The sequence below is a fragment of the Trachurus japonicus genome, chromosome 16 (assembly GCF_045865225.1).
Source record: "Trachurus japonicus isolate A0001 chromosome 16, Traja_1.0".
Taxonomy (NCBI): Eukaryota; Metazoa; Chordata; class Actinopteri; order Carangiformes; family Carangidae; genus Trachurus; species Trachurus japonicus.
The window spans coordinates 37,065,189-37,083,270 of record NC_140922.1 but is presented as its reverse complement, the minus strand read 5'-3'; the positions used below and the strand labels follow the sequence as shown (position 1 = coordinate 37,083,270).

Below are 18,082 nucleotides of genomic sequence, written 5' to 3'. Positions count from 1 at the left end.
AAACATTAGAAACTTCCCTTTAACAGAGACGGGAGAAGACAGAGGTCTCACTCTGACTTATAAAACTGATAGATATGTAGTGAGACAGACAGAGATAGGAGTGTGAGGACAGATGTCTCACTCTGACTTATAAACCTGATAGATATGTAGTGAGACAGACAGACAGAGATAGGAGTGAGGACAGATGTCTCACTCTGACTTATAAACCTGATAGATATGTAGTGAGACAGACAGAGATAGGAGTGTGAGGACAGATGTCTCACTCTGATGTATAAACCTGATAGATATGTAGTGAGACAGACAGAGATAGGAGTGTGAGGACAGATGTCTCACTCTGATGTATAAACCTGATAGATATGTAGTGAGACAGACAGACAGAGATAGGAGTGTGAGGACAGATGTCTCACTCTGACTCAGAACCAGGTCAAAGTGTCTCTGTTCACTTCTTGAAGAACTTCTTGTTGAGCAGGAAGATGAGAAGATTCACGTTGATCTTGGCTTTGTCGAACATCTTCATCACGGCCACGCCCTCGTACTGCAGCTGCAGCAGGTCCTACACACACACACACACAAATAAAATAAAATAAATAACTGATAGTATTATTTGGTCAAGTTCTTGTTATAGGTTAATGGTTAAACGGTTAACCATGTGCATCACTAAAATAAACCTTTAAGGAAAAAAAGGCAAACTTGACTCCTTTATTCTACACAAAAATATGCTAATAGCTATGATATGTGTTAAAATGCTTATGAGTGTATTATAACAGTTCAACACAATGACAAATATACAAACAGCTATACATCATTTTTGGCCAGTAAAAAAATCTTTCTGGCCAGTAGATTTTTGAAGCTCACTAGCCAGTTGGCCAGTGAGCAAAGAAGTTAAGTTTGAACCCTGTATATGTGTGTATATATATATATATCGTACCTGGTACTTGACTAGGAACTCTTCCATCTCCACGCCCATGAATCTGGTCTTGACGGTGAAACTTCCAGTTTCTGGTCCAGAGACGATGTCGAACATCACGTTCTTGAACCTGAGACAGAAAAAACATTCAGGTTTCACCACGCTATGACATCATAACGTATAATAATCATGTAACGTTACGACACATGAAGCAAATACATAATAATAGAACTACTTTCTCTTGTGAAATCCCTCCGCCCAGCAGCCGTGTCTGGAATGTATTTCCCTCTAAAACAACTCTGTGTGGTAACGTTGTGTTATTATCGTGGTGAATGTGCAGCTCACAACTTGTCCACCAGAGCGTTGTGGAGTTGTTGGATTGTGTATTTGATGAGTTTCTATCTGCATTGTGTGTGTTTGTACTGTGTGTGTGCGTGTGTGTGTGTGTGTGTCCTTACTGTGTGTGTGGCAGGTCTTGGATCTCGATCAGCACTCCCTTCTCTCTCAGCCGGGTGGCGCTGTAGCTCAGCGGCTTCTTCTTCCCTCGGCTCTCTGCTGCTGCCTTCTTATTGGTCGACTTACTGCAACACACAGCCAATCACAGTCAATCACAGTCAGCCAGCGCTTCTTAGAGTCTCAAAGACCCCACGCTGAGGTCAACGAGGTTCAGGGTTCAAGAGTCTTTATTATCCCCGAGGGGCAATTTGTTTCACAGCAAGTAGCAAACATACAACAAACACATCAAAAAAACAAAAAACATTCAACATACAGTAAGGGTTATGAGTGAATGACTGTGTGTGTGATGGATTGATTGAAACTGTTTTGTGCATGTAAGATTTTTCTATATGTTTTTGTTTTGCTTGTTGTTTTGTTTTTGTTCCTGTTTTTGTTTTGTTTTGTTTTGTTTACTATTATTACATCTGTTGCTGTAATGGCGGTTATTGCCTTGTAGACATTTTGTGCAGGCCTTGCCTTGGGCATACCACCTGGGTTGGGGGGAGGGTTGGGCCGGATACAGCTGCCATTGTTTTCTCTATTCATACTTAAACACAAAATGTCTGTTTATATTAACATGGAAAAGAACAATAGAAAATTGATCATAAAAAAAACATATAGTAGGTCATTTAAAAGCCTGGTCACTGCAGGACAGATTCATCTCTCCATTTAGGGATGTGTCCGCAATTTTTCTGCACACCCTGACGATTCCCACAATTTTCATCTTGTTTTTACAAGTTAAAAGACCAAACCAACAGATGAAGTTAAAAGTTAATAAGGACTCGATAAAACAAGCATAAAACATTCTCATAAAAGTAGTGTCCACATTAAAACCACGGAGCTTTCGATAAAAGTACATCCGCTGATGAGCCTTCTCACAAAGTGAGTCAACATGGGCTTCGAAGGTCAGCCTATCGTCGAGTATAGTTCCTACATATTTGTACTGGCTCACAACCTCCACTTTTCCCCCAAAGAGGTCCCAGACTTCTTCTGGAAATATTAACACTTTTTATAGAATGTTTCAACTTTGTTTCTTCTAGAAGTTTTAAGAAATCTTACCACTTTTCTCTAGAACTTTTTTTGTTTAAACTAACTCTTTTTTTTGAGAATTTTTATCCCATTTCCTAGAAATGTTTAAAAGTTTTTGGAGGAATGTGAAATGAAAAACTTTTGGGGAGAATTTTTTTTACCTTTTTTTTTTCTAGAAATGTTTAAATATATTTGGAGAAATTGTACCGCTTTTTTCCAGAAATTTCTCTACAATATTTCCAAACATTCTCACCAGTGGCCGTTAGAACGTACATCGTTCTTCAGTCTCAGAACAAATATTTGTGTGTGTTAGGGATGCAACGGTTCTCGGTAAAATACCGAACCGTTCGGTACGGCCTGCACGGTGCAATACGCTCTTGGACCGCGGTATTTCAGATTCAGCTTCCATCAGCTCTTCCTGCTTTACAGGCAGCTGTGCCGTGTATGTGTGTGCCTGGCCGTTTAAGGCGAAAGCCCGCCCCCGCGAGTCGATGTCCAATCACTGTTGAGCCTCCACACACTCACAGTGACTCCCCCCCATAGACTGTAAAAGCTCCCCCCCTGCAACTGAAAGTGCAGCAGGTCAGCCTCACACACAGAAGAGGGGGGAAAAAAAACAAAAACAAAACAAACAGGCGGCGGCATGAGCGGTCGCTGATCGCAATCGCGGGGGAATTTAATTAGTTATTAGCGCGATTTAGCACATTTAGCTTTTATTAGAGTTCCAGCACAACTCTGTCCATGCACACCGCATGTGTGTGGTCGCGTATCCGCGTGCCCGCGAGAGACCGAGGTCGAGCAGGAGTTGATTGACAGAGATGAGAGGTGGTGAAAGGCTGTTTAAAAAAAACACAATAGACTAACTCCTTCTTTCCCAGTGAGAGACTGTGGCTGCAGCATAGTGACGGTCTTCCATGACGGCAATATAGTGCGATCTCTGTTTGAAAGCTGCTTCAGAGTGTTCATCATGAAAGACTAAAGGAGTGTGCAGAGGGAGGACCTAGGGGCTGTTCACTGACAGTTCAGGTGGGTGTGTGTGTGTGTGTGTGTGTGTGTGTGTGTGTGTGTGTGTGTGTGTGTGTGTGTGTGTGTGTGTGTGTGTGTGTGTGTGTGTGTGTGTGTGTGTGTGTGTGTGTGTGTGTGTGTGTGTGTGTGAGAGGAGAGCTGTATTAGAAATATTATAAATTATAAACATTATTTTGGGAGAAAAAAAAAGTTCTCTGCACAAAACACATACCGAAACTGTACCGAGAACCGTGGCCAAAAACCGAGGTACATATCGTACCGTGGGCTACCTGTACCGTTGCACCCCTAGTGTGTGTCAGTTTAGGACCTTGATGTAAAACAGTTTTTATAGCCGTTGCTTCAGAGAGTGTGTGTCTGTGTGTGTGTGTGTGTGTGTGTGTCTCTGTGTGTGTGTGCTCCACCTGTGGGTCAGGTTGTCCAGACAGGAAGTGATGTAATGTCTGTAGTAGTCGATCTGCTCGCTGTGGAAGCTGCTCTTCAGCTGCAGGCGACTCAGCGTCTCACGCAGCTTCTGCAGCTCCGCCCCTCGACGCTGACGATGCAGACGCTGCTGACGCACGTCCTGGAATAACAAGACAAGACAGCTCCAACCAGGTTTCCATAATATAATAATATAATAATACCCTCCACAAATAATTAACTGACTCTACTATAACCACTATCTACATAATACTATAATAATAATAATATATAATACACTAACCCATATATTTATATCAAGTACATAATCACGATTAATGGAAGTTCAGTTTTAAATAATATTCTTTTAGAGCTTTTTTGAAAGCATATATACTATTTAATTGTTTAATATAACTTGGTAGTGAGTTCCATCTTTGTTTCTGGTTGATGTAGTTTTATGCTTGGGTAAAATAAAACAACCTTCAGCTGCGTGTCTCGTTAAATAATTGACCTCTGGCTAAGCCCCGCCCCCTCCACTCACTCGGACAAACAGTCAGACAGTTGCTATGGCAACAGCTGTCACCGTAGAGACATTTCACAGGAGGCAGTTGATGATTTTTGGAGACAGAAAGATTAAATATCATGTTGAAGTCACCAAAACTTCACTTAGCTTTACTGCTATGGCTGTCGATAGCCACGGGCTAACTTCTGCTAGCCTGTCTATGGAGTTTTACATTATACGTTAGCATTAAGCTAGCTGACTTTATGCTTAGTTGTGATGCTGGCTAACATCTAAACATCTCTGACAATATGTTGCCTCAAATACGTTGTTGACTTAACTTAGAACAGATGTAGACATCCTTGTTAAGTTTATGTTGGTGTTGTGGTCTACTGCATAACTTTATCCAGAGCAGACACTTCTCTGGGTTGAGATGTGGCTTGGGAAAAGGTAAAAAAATCCCCCCCGTGGCCTCTCAGGATACCTAGTGTCAGAGTTACATGTACCCCATGAACACCGTTTGACCATTTAAAAAAAACATATAAAAACTAATGAAAACTGACTAACTGCAATGCATTTCAATGGACGTGGAAGCTGTTTTTATTACACAGAAAACATCCACTGACAGACATACTAGGTCTGTCAGCAGAGGGGACTGTGTAGTTCCAAAAAGGAGGACTGCTTTTGGTCAGGCAGCCTTCTCGGTGAGAGCTACTCACACCTGGAAAACTCTTCCAGTGCAGCTCAGGGAGTATGACACTTATCTTTCTTTTAAAAGAAATTTAAAACTATGGTTGAGAGACGGTCAAGTATGTGACCATCTGTTCTGAAACTGTAATGAAGGTATTTTATTGTATGCACTGTAATATATTGTATTGTATACTGTACTTTATAAGTAGGCATAGTACTGTTTTGTGTTTGTTTATTTTTTAATGCATTTTTAATTATTGTAGTGCTCAAGTCACCTGCCCCAGAGACTACGGTTGAAAATTAGCCAACGTGGCTAAACCGGCATGTTCACATAAATGTTTATTAATGTGCATTGTCTCTGTATATTTAAACCAATAAATTCAAATTCAAATTCAAGCAGAGAATGTCTGAATGTATGGGCTAGCTATGCGCACTGTGATTGGCTCATCGCGTTTGGGGGCGTGGCTTAACCAGAGGTCAGTTGCCTCCTGTGAAATGTCTCCTACTGTGACAGCTGTTGCCATAGTTTGTCCAAGTGAGTGGAGGGGGCGGGGCTTAGCCAGAGGTCAATTGTGTGCATTGTGACTAAAAGAAAGTTTTTCATAGAAAACATATGGACTCTGTGTGTGTGTGTGTGTGTGTGTGTGTGTGTGTGTGCGTTACCTTGGCGATCATCTGCAGCAGCTGGTCCTCGGCGTGCGGCGCCCTCAACACGCCCAGTCCCTCCAGACGACGGAGACTCCGCAGGATCTTCCTCTTCTTCTCCTCCAGACTCAGGTTGCCGTTGGCGACCAGCGACTGGTTCCTCTTCATCTTCTCCGGCGTGAGGGCGTCCTGCCGCGCTCGCCGCTGCATCATCCAGTCGTGGCACACTTCCTGTGTGGAGAGAGGAGAGAGGAGCGACGGGTTGAACTCTCTGTTCCTCCGACTCTACAACTAAAACTTTATGTTAATTAGAAAATAAACTAGAACCTGTGAAGGAGATGACTCTGTGTTGGAGCTTAGAGATTCATTTCTATTATACAAGAATAAACTAGAGCTGCAACTAACGATTATCTTCATTATTGATTAATCTGTTGATTATTAAAACCATTAATCGATTAGTTGTGGAGGGAGGAAACACAACTACAGGTTTGTTTCAAAATAAAAGCCCTGATAATAAGCCCCTTAACTTCAGCTCCAAATTGGGGCGGGGCTTTTAACTACAGTCTGCTAAAAGGGGCGGGGCTTAACTAGTCTGCTAAAAGGGGCGGGGCTTAACTACAGTCTGCTAAAAGGGGCGGGGCTTTACTACAGTCTGCTAAAAGGGGCGGGGCTTCAGTGGAGAGCCTGAGGGTGAGGGGGCGGGGCTTAACCACAGTCTGCTAAAAGGGGCGGGACTTAACTACAGTCTGCTAAAAGGGGCGGGGCCACTGGAGCTGCAACTAACGATTAATTTCATTATCTATGAATCTGTTGATTATCTAAACGATTAATCGATTAGTTGTTTGGTCAATAAAATGTCTAAAAACATCAACCAGTGTTTCTCAAACCACCAGACGACATCGTCCTCAAATGTTTTGTTTTGTCCACAAACCAAAGAGAGACTCAGTTTATTGTCATAAAGGAACAAAGAAACCAGAAATATTCACATTGAAGAAGCTGCAATCAGAGAATCTGGAGCTTTTTTAAAATTAAAAAACTACTCAAACTGATTATTAGATTATCAGAATAGTTGATGATTAATTTAATAATCGATTATTGTTTGATTCATTGTTGCAGCTCTATAATAATGTGGTAGCTACGCTTACAATAGGGTTTTACCACTATGACAAACGTCCTTCTGCAAAATCTATCACAGTAAAACAAAACTGTCAGATTACATCACAACACTAAAATGAGACTAAAACTAAAACGGACTATATTTGAACTAAAAACTAAACTAAAAGACTAAAATGAGAGTTGAACCTGGTCGTGTGAAGGCGACGTCCTCAGTATTTCCCTCAGAGAGTCTCCTGGCTGAGTCCTGATGACGTCGATCACCAGCTGCTTGGTGCTGGAAGGAGAGACGCAGCGAGTTAGCACGTTAGCATGTTAGCTGAGCGGCTGGAGCTAACACGCTAGGATAGCTGAGTGGCTGAAGCTAACACGCTAAGCTACCTGAGCATCTAACACGCTAAGCTACCTGAGTGGCTGAAGCTAACACGCTAAGCTACCTGAGCATCTAACACGCTAAGCTACCTGAGTGGCTGGAGATAACACACTAAGTTAACACACTAAGCTAGCTGAGCATCTGGAGCTAACACGCTAAGCTACCTGAGTGGCTGGAGCTAACACGCTAAGCTACCTAAGTGGCTGGAGCTAACACGCTAAGCTAACACGCTAAGCTACCTGAGCATCTGGAGCTAACGTGCTAAGCTAAACGCTAGGCTACCTTAGCAACAGTCCTCTGGCGTCCGGCTGGTCGTCAGAGTCGCTGAAGATGTCGAACTTGTTGGTGAGAGTCAGAGAGACTTCTGTCCTCTGGGCCTCTGAGCCCAGTTCTGAAGAGGATTCTCCTGAAGGACAGAACCAACAAAGACCAGGTTTAGAACCAGAACCAGAACCATCAGACACAGACCAGGTCAGAACCAGGATCAGAACCAGAACCAGGACCAGACCACAGGGATGCAAACGGGTCAGGACCAATAAAGAGAGAGTACTGTAATTGCCTCGTCGACGGACAGACATCAGCTTCCTGCTGTAATTATATAGTATTTACATGTCACGTCCATTAAAGGGATAGTTCACCCTAGAATGATATTTCGCTCATTATCTACTCACCCTCATGTGGACTAAGGGCTGGGAGAAGTTTCAGAGTCCTCCGTGGCTTCTCTGAGTTACAGGGGGTCTCGGCGTAGCAGTGCATGTCCATATGACGGTTGCTAATGGATACCAACTGTCTTCGTAACAAAAAGACACACCAGAAAACATCCAGATACCTCCATGCTGCTCGTATGTAATGTCCGTCTTGTGCTGAAGCCCCAAATTGCGTAATTGTCCCGAAAAAAATTAAATAAGTCTATATTTTAAGCTTGTTTGTAGCGGAAGCTTCTCGAAGCTCCTCTTCCTGGTCCGTCCAAATCTCGCGTGATTTGCGCCGGCGTCAGTATGCGTCAGTGCGGTTACTGCGAATCACGCGAGATTTGGACGGACCAGGAAGAGGAGCTTTGAGAAGCTTCCGCTACAAACAAGCTTAAAATATAGACTTATTTAATTTTTTTCGGGACAATTACGCAATTTTTTTTTTTTTTTTTTTAATTTATTTAACCTGTTGCCACTCCGACGGCCCGCCGGCGGGCCGTCGGGGGGGTTTTAAACAGGGAGGTGTCATCAGGATGTCACCAGTCACTTGAAATAGTCATGCCACATATCGTTGGAAAGCTAAAACTCTTGTGATTAAAGATATGCCGACCATTCCTAAATATAATCATCACAGCAACACTCGAATCAGACTATAAACATGCTAACAAAGTTCGTAAAAAGCCGATATAACTCACGATTTGTGTCAGGGCAGGCTCAGGATCACAGGGTTTCCCCACAAACTTGGTGTCGTTACATTCAGAAAAGTCCAGTAAATCCAATCCAGTAAAGTATTTAGTCCAAAACACACGGTTGTACCGGTAGATAACCTCATCCCGCTGCTGCATCTTATGAAATTACGCATTGTATATCCAGTAAATCCGTTTATTTCTCCTCATAAGTCCGGCGTTTACATGAAAACAATGTTTATTTCACTTTACAAAATGGCGCTGCCCTCTGACCTTTCGAAATTTCAGCTCACTCGACCAATCACAAGCTCCCTCTCTCCGGCTGCCGCCTGCAATAGCGAATGAGTGGCTGTGTCTCATGAGGAACATCCCCTCCGACAGCGCTGAATGGCTTCAGCCAATAGAAACAGATCCCGATGACAACTGTAGCATTGAATAGCCAATGAAATTACGAAACGAACGATGTGCTGCATTCACGGTCCCTGGGAAAAGGCAGCACCGCCATTTTCATGCGTAACTTTGCAAAAGCTGCACTTTGGCGCATGTATTGTTTGTCAATGGCAACTTTAGGAAAACGCCTAGATATACACTTAGAAAAACATGTGTAAAATACTCATTTTTAGCAGGATTGTTATCAAATTTGAACTGGGGCCAGGTAAGGCTTCATGCTGTAGTCCCATTGTGTTTTCCAGCTAAAATTCTCAGCTACACTCATCTTCAGGCATCTGATTGCAACAAAAAAATTCAGGCGAGAATAAAAACATTCTAATTCAGTGTGCTCCCACTTAGATTACTCAATGATAGTAGCACTTATAGTGATTATTTCAGTTTGGGGAAAAACTTCAGAGTGTTACCTTTCAAAAGAGACCAAGCCCATCCATATTCTCCAAACAGTTCAAGAACAGCATTCAATTTACTTTGGGTACGCCTTGGATAGGCGAATATTACAGAATTTATAGGAGTGACAAGGGACAATGTACAGTTAAAACATAAATGTTGCCATTTGATGCACTATACCAGATTATAGCTTTAAGCTAATTTGCATCTGTAGTCCCTGGGGAATTTGGGGCTTCAGCACAAGACGGACATTACATACGAGCATCATGGAGGTATTTGGATGTTTTTTTGTGTGTGTTTTTTTACGAAGAGCTCCGGTGTCCCTTTGCAACCGTTATATGGACATGCACTGCTATGCCGAGACCCCCTGTAACTCAGAGAAGCCACGGAGGAATCTGAAACTTCTCCCAGCCCCTAGTCAACATGAGGGTGAGTAGATAATGAGCGAAATATCATTCTAGGGTGAACTATCCCTTTAATGTCTCTCTGTCCCATTCAGATAAACTAATACAGTAAGTTAAAGGGACAACGAGGAGTTTTGTTAAAGCGAAGTGTTTTCACACTACATTTATGAGCCTCCGCACCGTGAAATTCTTTGACCGGGTCAAGACAGACTCATGTTTTCATTCATCAAGAATTAAAGTCAGAGGTTGGAAGACGATCACATACCGTCGTAGTTCCCACCATAAACGGAGATTCATACGGCGGCGTTATTCTCATGACTCGCCACGAAACCGAAAGTAAAGAAACGCTGGTCGGCTCGCCCAGCATTTCCACCACCACTAATAATAACAAAATAACCATAGAGACAAAACCATAGATTTATCTAAAATGGACCATTAACAAGTGGTAACGGAGATTCATCCACATTAATATCAGACTTTTTTATTGTCGCAGAATTTTTCGTTCTGCTGATGGAGAAACTCCTCGTTGTCCCTTTAAGTAACAGAACCAGAACCAGTATCAGTGTGTATTAGTGGGTGTGGTACCGATGAGGTCCTGCAGGGTGGGGACTGGACCCAGGTCGGTCAGCAGCTGCCTGAGGGGGTCGGACCGGTCCGGACTCAGAACCTCCTGGTGCTCCACCAGCAGCTACAGACACAGAGACACAGAGAGACAATGAGACAGAACCAGGACCAGATTCACTAAACCTTCTTAAGAAGTTCTTAAGTAGGAAAAATAAGAAATTCATAAGAAATTACAGTTCTTGTGATAAAGTTAGGGGTTGTTACAGCTGCTCGAATGATTCTCCGAGTATGGAAAAGCACATCCTCTCCAGATGTTAAAACATGGATAGAGGTGATGTTGGAGGTTGTATCATATGAACACATGTTAGTCAGAATCAATGATGATGTTGTCATGGGAACGCTTTCTCAAATGTAATGATGTGACAATGTGATGACTGCCTGCACTGATGTGAATGTAACTGATGAATGTTTAGATTGGTTGTTTCAGATATGAGCATTTATCATGGGCTGTTATATACCTGAAAACAATGCTGTCTGTTTGTTAATGTTTACATAAAAAAAAACTTTAATGACAAAAAAGAAATGACTGTTCTTAAGAAAATATTGAGGAATTGCACTTCTTAATTTTCTTCTTAAGACATTTCTTTGGATCTTATTGGTGAATCCAGACCAGACCCAGACCCCGGTGACCTCTGACCTTGTGCGTGTTGAGCAGCTCTCCGATAGAGATGTAGACGACCGGCCGGTGCACGATGAGCAGCTCTGAGTACTGGTCCACACTGAACCGGTCCTCTGGCTCGGGCACGTCACACACACTCACCAGGAACTTCCTGTTCACACACACACACACACACACACAGCTGTGATGTCATCACACCTGACAGCTGATTGGTCGTCTAGAAATCTCCACTTCAGCAGCTTCCAGACACCAAACCTTCCACTTTGATCCCTTTCTATATCCTGAAGGTTTTTCCAGAGGGGATTGTTGATATATCATTCACAGCCTCATTTATACAACATTTTATTACTACAAACATGGAGACATTAGATGTTTTAAAGGGCTGGTGACAGTATTTTCTCATTTACAGAGTGATAAAAAGAGATATCCACAATCCTCCTCTGGAAAAACTAAAGACTCTCATATGTCAACACAATAAAACAAAGCAGCTTTATTTCTGTTCTGGAAATACATGCAGATTAGCGCATATTTAATTTGACATTGCCTCATTTACATATTTAAACATAAAAATTGACAGAACTTGTTTTGTAATACAAAAAATATTTGTTTAATGTGATGAACTTGTGAAGTTTCATGGTGAAATCTGTAGTGTCTCAGCTAGAAGTCTTCACTTCTATTTTGTTCTCAAAGATTTCTTGAAATCTTACCACTTTTTGATTTCTGTTCTGGGAATATATGCAAATTAACGCATATTTAATTAGATGTATCGAATCGATCAAATAAACTTTAATGTCCCCGGAGGGAAAAATTGTCTTGTAGCCTCATTTACACATTTAAACATAGAATTTGACAAAACTTGTTAATACAAAAAATAAATGTCTTAATGTGAGTGATGAACTGTGTGTGCAGGGTTTATACAGGAATCTGGAAGTTCATTTTAATACATGTTTAAGACTTTTTCAAGACCTTCTCTATATTTTTCAACTCCTCAGTGCCACTTCAAGCTGTAACCATTTACAGTAGTGACACTTTTAACTGAACAGTTTTAGTTTGTGATAAAGACTTTAGACCACTATGATACAACAGAATTCAGAATAGGCTGGGATAATAAATCAAAGGCAAAGTTTATCAAAAAAAAGTTTATCTTTTCTTTTTCATGTACTGGTTCATCTTTGTTTTTTAATAAAATGAATAAATTCACACACTTTTACAGTGTTTTTTAAGACTTAAACTCTTGGACAGCTAATTCAGAAAAAATACCTTCAAAATTTAAGACTTTATAAAGTCATGAAAATACTTTTTTACACTTTTTAAGGGTCTTAAAGGGATAGTAGCATTTTTTTTTAAAGTGGGGTTGTATGATCTCCAAATAGCCCCTAAGTACTTTAATTGCAGTAGAAGACTCTCTGCACTCCTCCCGTTAGCAACACCAGCCCATAATAGCCCTGCCCAGAGATTTACAACATACAGTGTTGTGAACAGACCCAAAGAAACGGCCTATTTTCACGGCCTAAAAGAGGTTTTACCTGAAAAGAAGTTCACAGTTCCATTGTTCACTATAATATAATTTTTTCCAGCCCTTCAAAGTTCAGGAAAAACACAGTTTTTATTTGGACCTAACCAACTCACGTATCCCTCCGCCCAGGGTTAGCGCCCGCCGATCAGCAGTTGGTTAGGTCCAAATAAAAACTGTGTTTTTCCTGCACTTTGAGGGGCTGGAAAAAATTATATTATAGTGAACAATGGAACTGTGAACTTCTTTTCAGGTAAAACCTCTTTTAGGCCGTGAAAATAGGCCGTTTCTTTGGGTCTGTTCACAACACTGTATGTTGTAAATCTCTGGGCAGGGCTATTATGGGCTGGCGTTGCTAACGGGAGGAGTGCAGAGAGTCTTCTACTGCAATTAAAGTACTTCGGGGCTATTTGGAGATCATACAACCCCACTTTTAAAAAATGATACTATCCCTTTAATTTTCCCAAAATCGATTTATCACCTTTTAATACTTTTCAAGACCCGGCGGACACCCTGGTGTGTGTGTGTGTACCTGAACTTGGCGTGCGTGTGGCCGATGTACTGGTTCAGCGCCGTGACGTGCGCTCCGTCTCCATGGAAACCCTTGTTGGCGGCGGCGTGCTGCAGCATGCGGGCGATGGAGCCCAGCAGGTGGCGCTGGTCGGGCTGCAGCGCCGCGCCGGCCGCCCGGTCCACCACGTCGAAGCCGTCCGGCGCCACGACCGCCGGGTTCATGTAGCGGTAGTAGATCAGGTTCCCCACCACCTGCAGCAGAGGGAACAGGTTCGATTCCCTCAACGTTAAAGCTTTTACTGTGACAGGGTTCCTACAGCTTCAGCCAAGTTACATTTAAGACTTTTTTAAAGCCACTTGAAATGAAATTTAAGACCGACTTCATAATAAACACAAATGCAGAAAAAAGAAAAACCCCACATCAATTACATACATAGGGTTATAGGGACAATTTGACCCAGTTTCCTATGTGATCCAAGGTAAAGTGACTGCTACATGAACATTGGATTGTGTCTCTTTCCAGCTGTCCTTTCAAAATAAATGTCTCTTTCCAGCTGTCCTTTCAAAATAAATGTCTCTTTCCAGCTGTCCTTTCAAAATAAATGCATAAAAAGCCCAGAAAAACAAAACAAAACACTGACTCGGGAGCTGGAGGCAGTGAGAGATTTAGCGTTGACAGCCGCCACTAACTTCTCTATGTCGAAATGTTACCAATTATTTTGAGATTTGAGATAAAATAACACTTATCATGTCTTAATATTTTTAAGACTTTTGAAAAATTGATTTAAGACATTTTAATGCCAATTAAGGCCTTGTTTTTAGATGAATGAATTCAATGCCTTTTAAGACTTTTTAAGGATCCGTAAGAACCCTGTGTGAAGGGTCAGAGCACTTATACTTTATCGTGGGCCTAGAATATGGAATTTATTACCTGTACATTTTTTAAACTTATCTTTACAACAGTTTAGGACTCGGAGCACTTAAGTCTCTCCTGCTAACCAGTCAATACTTTCCACATGGTCAGCCTATCTAAACTAGGATTATTTTATATTTCTTATCATATGTTTATCAAGCTTTTGTATTGCATTGTACAATGTTAAATCATGTTAAACCATGTTTGTATTTATTAAGTATGAACGGTTTCTATACTTCACAAATGTGTCTATGCTCATTAGCTTAGAGCTGTATTTGGAGAATGCCGCCCTACAAACCCCTGGAGGGGTTTTGAGGCATTTCCCCTTCACATTGTCCCCGTTGTTAAAGGGATACGCCAACATTTTTTATGTTTTTCGTGTCTTGCCTCACTCCCGAGTCCATGACCAGCAGATAGACACCATCCTTTCCACTGTGTGTGCAGTAACCATGGAGATAGAGCCGTATCGCCGTAATTAGCTTAGCTCAAACACTGGAAGTGTATAGGTAGTGTTAGCCTGCCTCCACCTAAAGTAGCTAATTAGCTTAGCTCAAACACTGGAAGTGTATGGGTAGTGGTAGCCTGCCTCCACCTAAAGTCACTAATTAGCTTAGCTCAAACACTGGAAGTGTATGGGTAGTGTTAGTCTGCCTCCACCTAAAGTCGCTAATTAGCTTAGCTCAAACACTGGAAGTGTATGGGTAGTGTTAGTCTGCCTCCACCTAAAGTCATCAGAGAAACGCTTCAGCAACTCTAAAGCTAAGCTAAATAGTGACTTTAGGTGGAGGCAGGCTAACACTACCTATACACTTGTTTGAGCTAAGCTAATTAGCGGCTTTAGGTGGAGGCAGGCTAACACTACCTATACACTTCCAATGTTTGAGCTAAGCTAATTAGTGACTTTAGGTGGAGGCAGGCTAACACTACCCATACACTTCCAATGTTTGAGCTAAGCTAATTAGTGACTTTAGGTGGAGGCAGGCTAACACTACCCATACACTTCCAATGTTTGAGCTAAGCTAATTAGCGACTTTAGGTGGAGGCAGGCTAACACTACCCATACACTTCCAGTGTTTGAGCTAAGCTAATTAGCGACTTTAGGTGGAGGCAGGCTAACACTACCCATACACTTCCAGTGTTTGAGCTAAGCTAATTAGTGACTTTAGGTAGGAGGCAGGCTAACACTACCCATACACTTCCAGTGTTTGAGCTAAGCTAATTAGCGACTTTAGGTAGGAGGCAGGCTAACACTACCTATACACTTCCAGTGTTTGAGCTAAGCTAATTAGCAACTTTAGGTGGAGGCAGGCTAACACTACCCATACACTTCCAGTGTTTGAGCTAAGCTAATTAGCGACTTTAGGTAGGAGGCAGGCTAACACTACCCATACACTTCCAGTGTTTGAGCTAAGCTAATTAGCGACTTTAGGTGGAGGCAGGCTAACACTACCTATACACTTCCAGTGATTGAGCTAAGCTAATTAGAGACTTTAGGTGGAGGCAGGCTAACACTACCCATACACTTCCAGTGTTTGAGCTAAGCTAATTACGGCGATACGGCTCTATCTCCATGGTTACTGCACGCACAGTGGAAAGGATGGTGTCTATCTGCTGGTCATGGACTCGGGAGTGAGGCAAGACACGGCGTATCCCTTTAAAGCTTTTACTGTGCACTTCCTGCTGCTCTGGGCTCGGTCTAAATCCTGGACTTCACCTTGTAGAGTTCGTCCTCGCTGGCCTCAGGAAACTTTGTCCTCAGGGCGTCTCGGACGACCTTCGCTGTGTAGCGCAGACCGTACCTGGAGGACAGACGGACAGAGGGACGGATAGATGAACAGACAGACAGACAGACAGGTGGACAGACAGACAGGTAGAGAGACAGACAGGTGGACGTACGGCAGCTTGTGCAGGTTGGACGTGATGGCTTTGAGGACTCGGTCCGTCAGGTTCTTCAGGTTGACGATGGCGATGTCGATCCTTCTCTGGACCTCAGGGTGAGACAGAGCTTCCTCAGGTGAGACCTCGTAGGGCAGACAGCTGCAGGTGAGACAGACAGGTAGACAGGTGAGACCTCGTAGGGCAGAGAGCTGCAGGTGAGACAGGTAGAGACAGACAGGTGAGACACAAGCCATGTTTCCATCCAAAGTGATGAGAATTACTGGGAAATGCGCATTAACCCTCCAGGCGCCCGAGTTTATTTAGAAAAATATTAAGTTTGGATTTCAGGATTTCACGAGGCTGTAGCTTTTAAGTGGTGAGAGATAAATCTATGGTGTAAATGAGAAAAATATTCACAATGACCTAAAGTTTGTGATGGGAGTAAATGTACTCATCTAATTTGCATATTGTGACGTCACCGGGTGGCAGCCCCATTGGATTACGTGACTTCCAGTAAAACTGAATTTGGAACATATTTACACAGAAAAAAAAATTATATTGACATCTCATCCTCAAAGTAAAGGAACAGGGGTCTGATTGGAGCATTTACTCTTTTCTCAGATATTTTGTAGAAAAACACACCCACAAATGACGTCAGGATTGAAGCTGAACGTGTTCGCCATCTAGTGGTACCAAGCAGTAACAATATAGGGCAGTAGATTTAAAGATATGGGCTGTTTTATCCAAGCATGCTGCCTGTCGCATTAATGCGACTTTGACGCCTAGAGGATTAAAAGAAATTTGAATCCTGTGTGTTTCCATCTACGGACTGTGCCCAACCAAAACCTGGCCATAGCAGCGTATTTCAGTTTGTGTGAATCAGGGGATTTTAATTCGAATCCATCATCATTTTCTGATGCGATACATCTAGATGATCTAAACAGCTGATGGAAACACAGCTAGTGACAGACAGAGACAGGAGAGAAAGACAGAGATAGAGAGACATGTCCACAGCGTGTCCCTGTCCTCAGACCTCTTGGCTCCGGTCTGCGTCTCGGTCTGGTTGACCCAGGTCTTGTAGACGTCCAGCGGGTCGGTCCTGATGCTGAGGCTGCGGTCCAGCAGGACGTCCTGTAGAGACGGACCCAGGACGTCCCTCAGAGCGCCGTGACCACGAGCCTGACGGTAGAAGTTCACCAGCATCCTGATGACGGTGGGGTTCCCCGTCACCACGTCCTGGGGACGGTCCACCTTCAGCCTGACACACAGACAGAGAGATAATCAATATTTATTTAACTATTAATATTATATTATATGTATAATATAATACTATACAATACAATACAATGTAATGCAATGCAAGTTAAAGCAGAAGTAAGCGATCCGGTGGTTTTGGCTAATGCTGCGTTCCAGGCAGGCTTTTGAAACCGTAAATTACAGCTTCAAGTCACGACTTACGACTTTGTAGCGTTCCAGGCAACCCACTCGTGTTTCTCCGACCTGTTTTACCGGTGAAAGTCACTATAACGGCCACTCGTAACTTCTGACCCGTGAACTCGTACCAGATCGAACTGGTACCACTTCACAGGTCAGAAAAACACGAGTTATGAGTTGCCTTGAACGCACCATAACAGTCCTCGTCCCTACGTCGCCACATTCACGGCGTTCCTTGGCTGCACACACAGCCCTGCATGCCGTTCTCTCTCCTCATTGGATAAAAACTGTAGGATACGATAAATGTTTTCTCCTGGGCTCAGAGCAGAGCAGAGTGACTGACAGACCCGTGTTTCAGACCAAACACTCTATAGAAGTGATTGCTGTCGGAAGATACAACTATTTAAGACTTAGATTAACACAAATATATCACTTACTTCTGCTTTAATGCAATACAATACAATGTAATACAATGTAATGCAATGCACTTATAAACTAATAATCAACATTGACTGTGTTTACTGCACTTCAGCACCTCGGTTTTAATATTTGAGCATGTAAACACCACTTATCCTGATATTACTGGCTGGAGAACTCTGACAGAACCCAGGATACTGGAGCATGTCAACACCGTACCCCGATGTCTGAAAGCTGCTCAGCCGACTGACGTAACCGTTACCATAGATACGCTACTAACAAAATGGCGGCGACAACGAGAGCGTATTTCTGGAGCGACGAGGAAACTGTTAAGTTTTAATATTTGTTCATGTGAGAAAGTAACTGTTTAGATCCC

At 42.6% G+C, this 18,082-nt stretch overlaps 1 protein-coding gene across 1 annotated transcript in view; it reads right to left on the bottom strand.

Annotated features, from left to right (window-relative positions):
* Window positions 1–236: 236 nt before the first annotated feature.
* The window catches only part of iqgap3 (IQ motif containing GTPase activating protein 3), a 57,406-nt gene continuing 39,560 nt past the window's right edge, over window positions 237–18,082 (bottom strand). The window contains exons 26-38 of the mRNA XM_085803209.1: window positions 16,889–17,113; window positions 15,874–16,014; window positions 15,692–15,776; window positions 13,084–13,316; window positions 11,057–11,189; window positions 10,381–10,483; window positions 7,459–7,582; window positions 6,993–7,080; window positions 5,709–5,921; window positions 3,859–4,019; window positions 1,366–1,488; window positions 929–1,037; window positions 237–553 (exon numbers count right to left, since the gene is read on the bottom strand). Coding sequence (XP_085659335.1) covers window positions 440–553; window positions 929–1,037; window positions 1,366–1,488; window positions 3,859–4,019; window positions 5,709–5,921; window positions 6,993–7,080; window positions 7,459–7,582; window positions 10,381–10,483; window positions 11,057–11,189; window positions 13,084–13,316; window positions 15,692–15,776; window positions 15,874–16,014; window positions 16,889–17,113 — 1,852 coding nt within the window. The 3' untranslated portion in view covers window positions 237–439. The remainder of the gene's footprint in view (window positions 554–928; window positions 1,038–1,365; window positions 1,489–3,858; window positions 4,020–5,708; window positions 5,922–6,992; window positions 7,081–7,458; window positions 7,583–10,380; window positions 10,484–11,056; window positions 11,190–13,083; window positions 13,317–15,691; window positions 15,777–15,873; window positions 16,015–16,888; window positions 17,114–18,082) is intronic.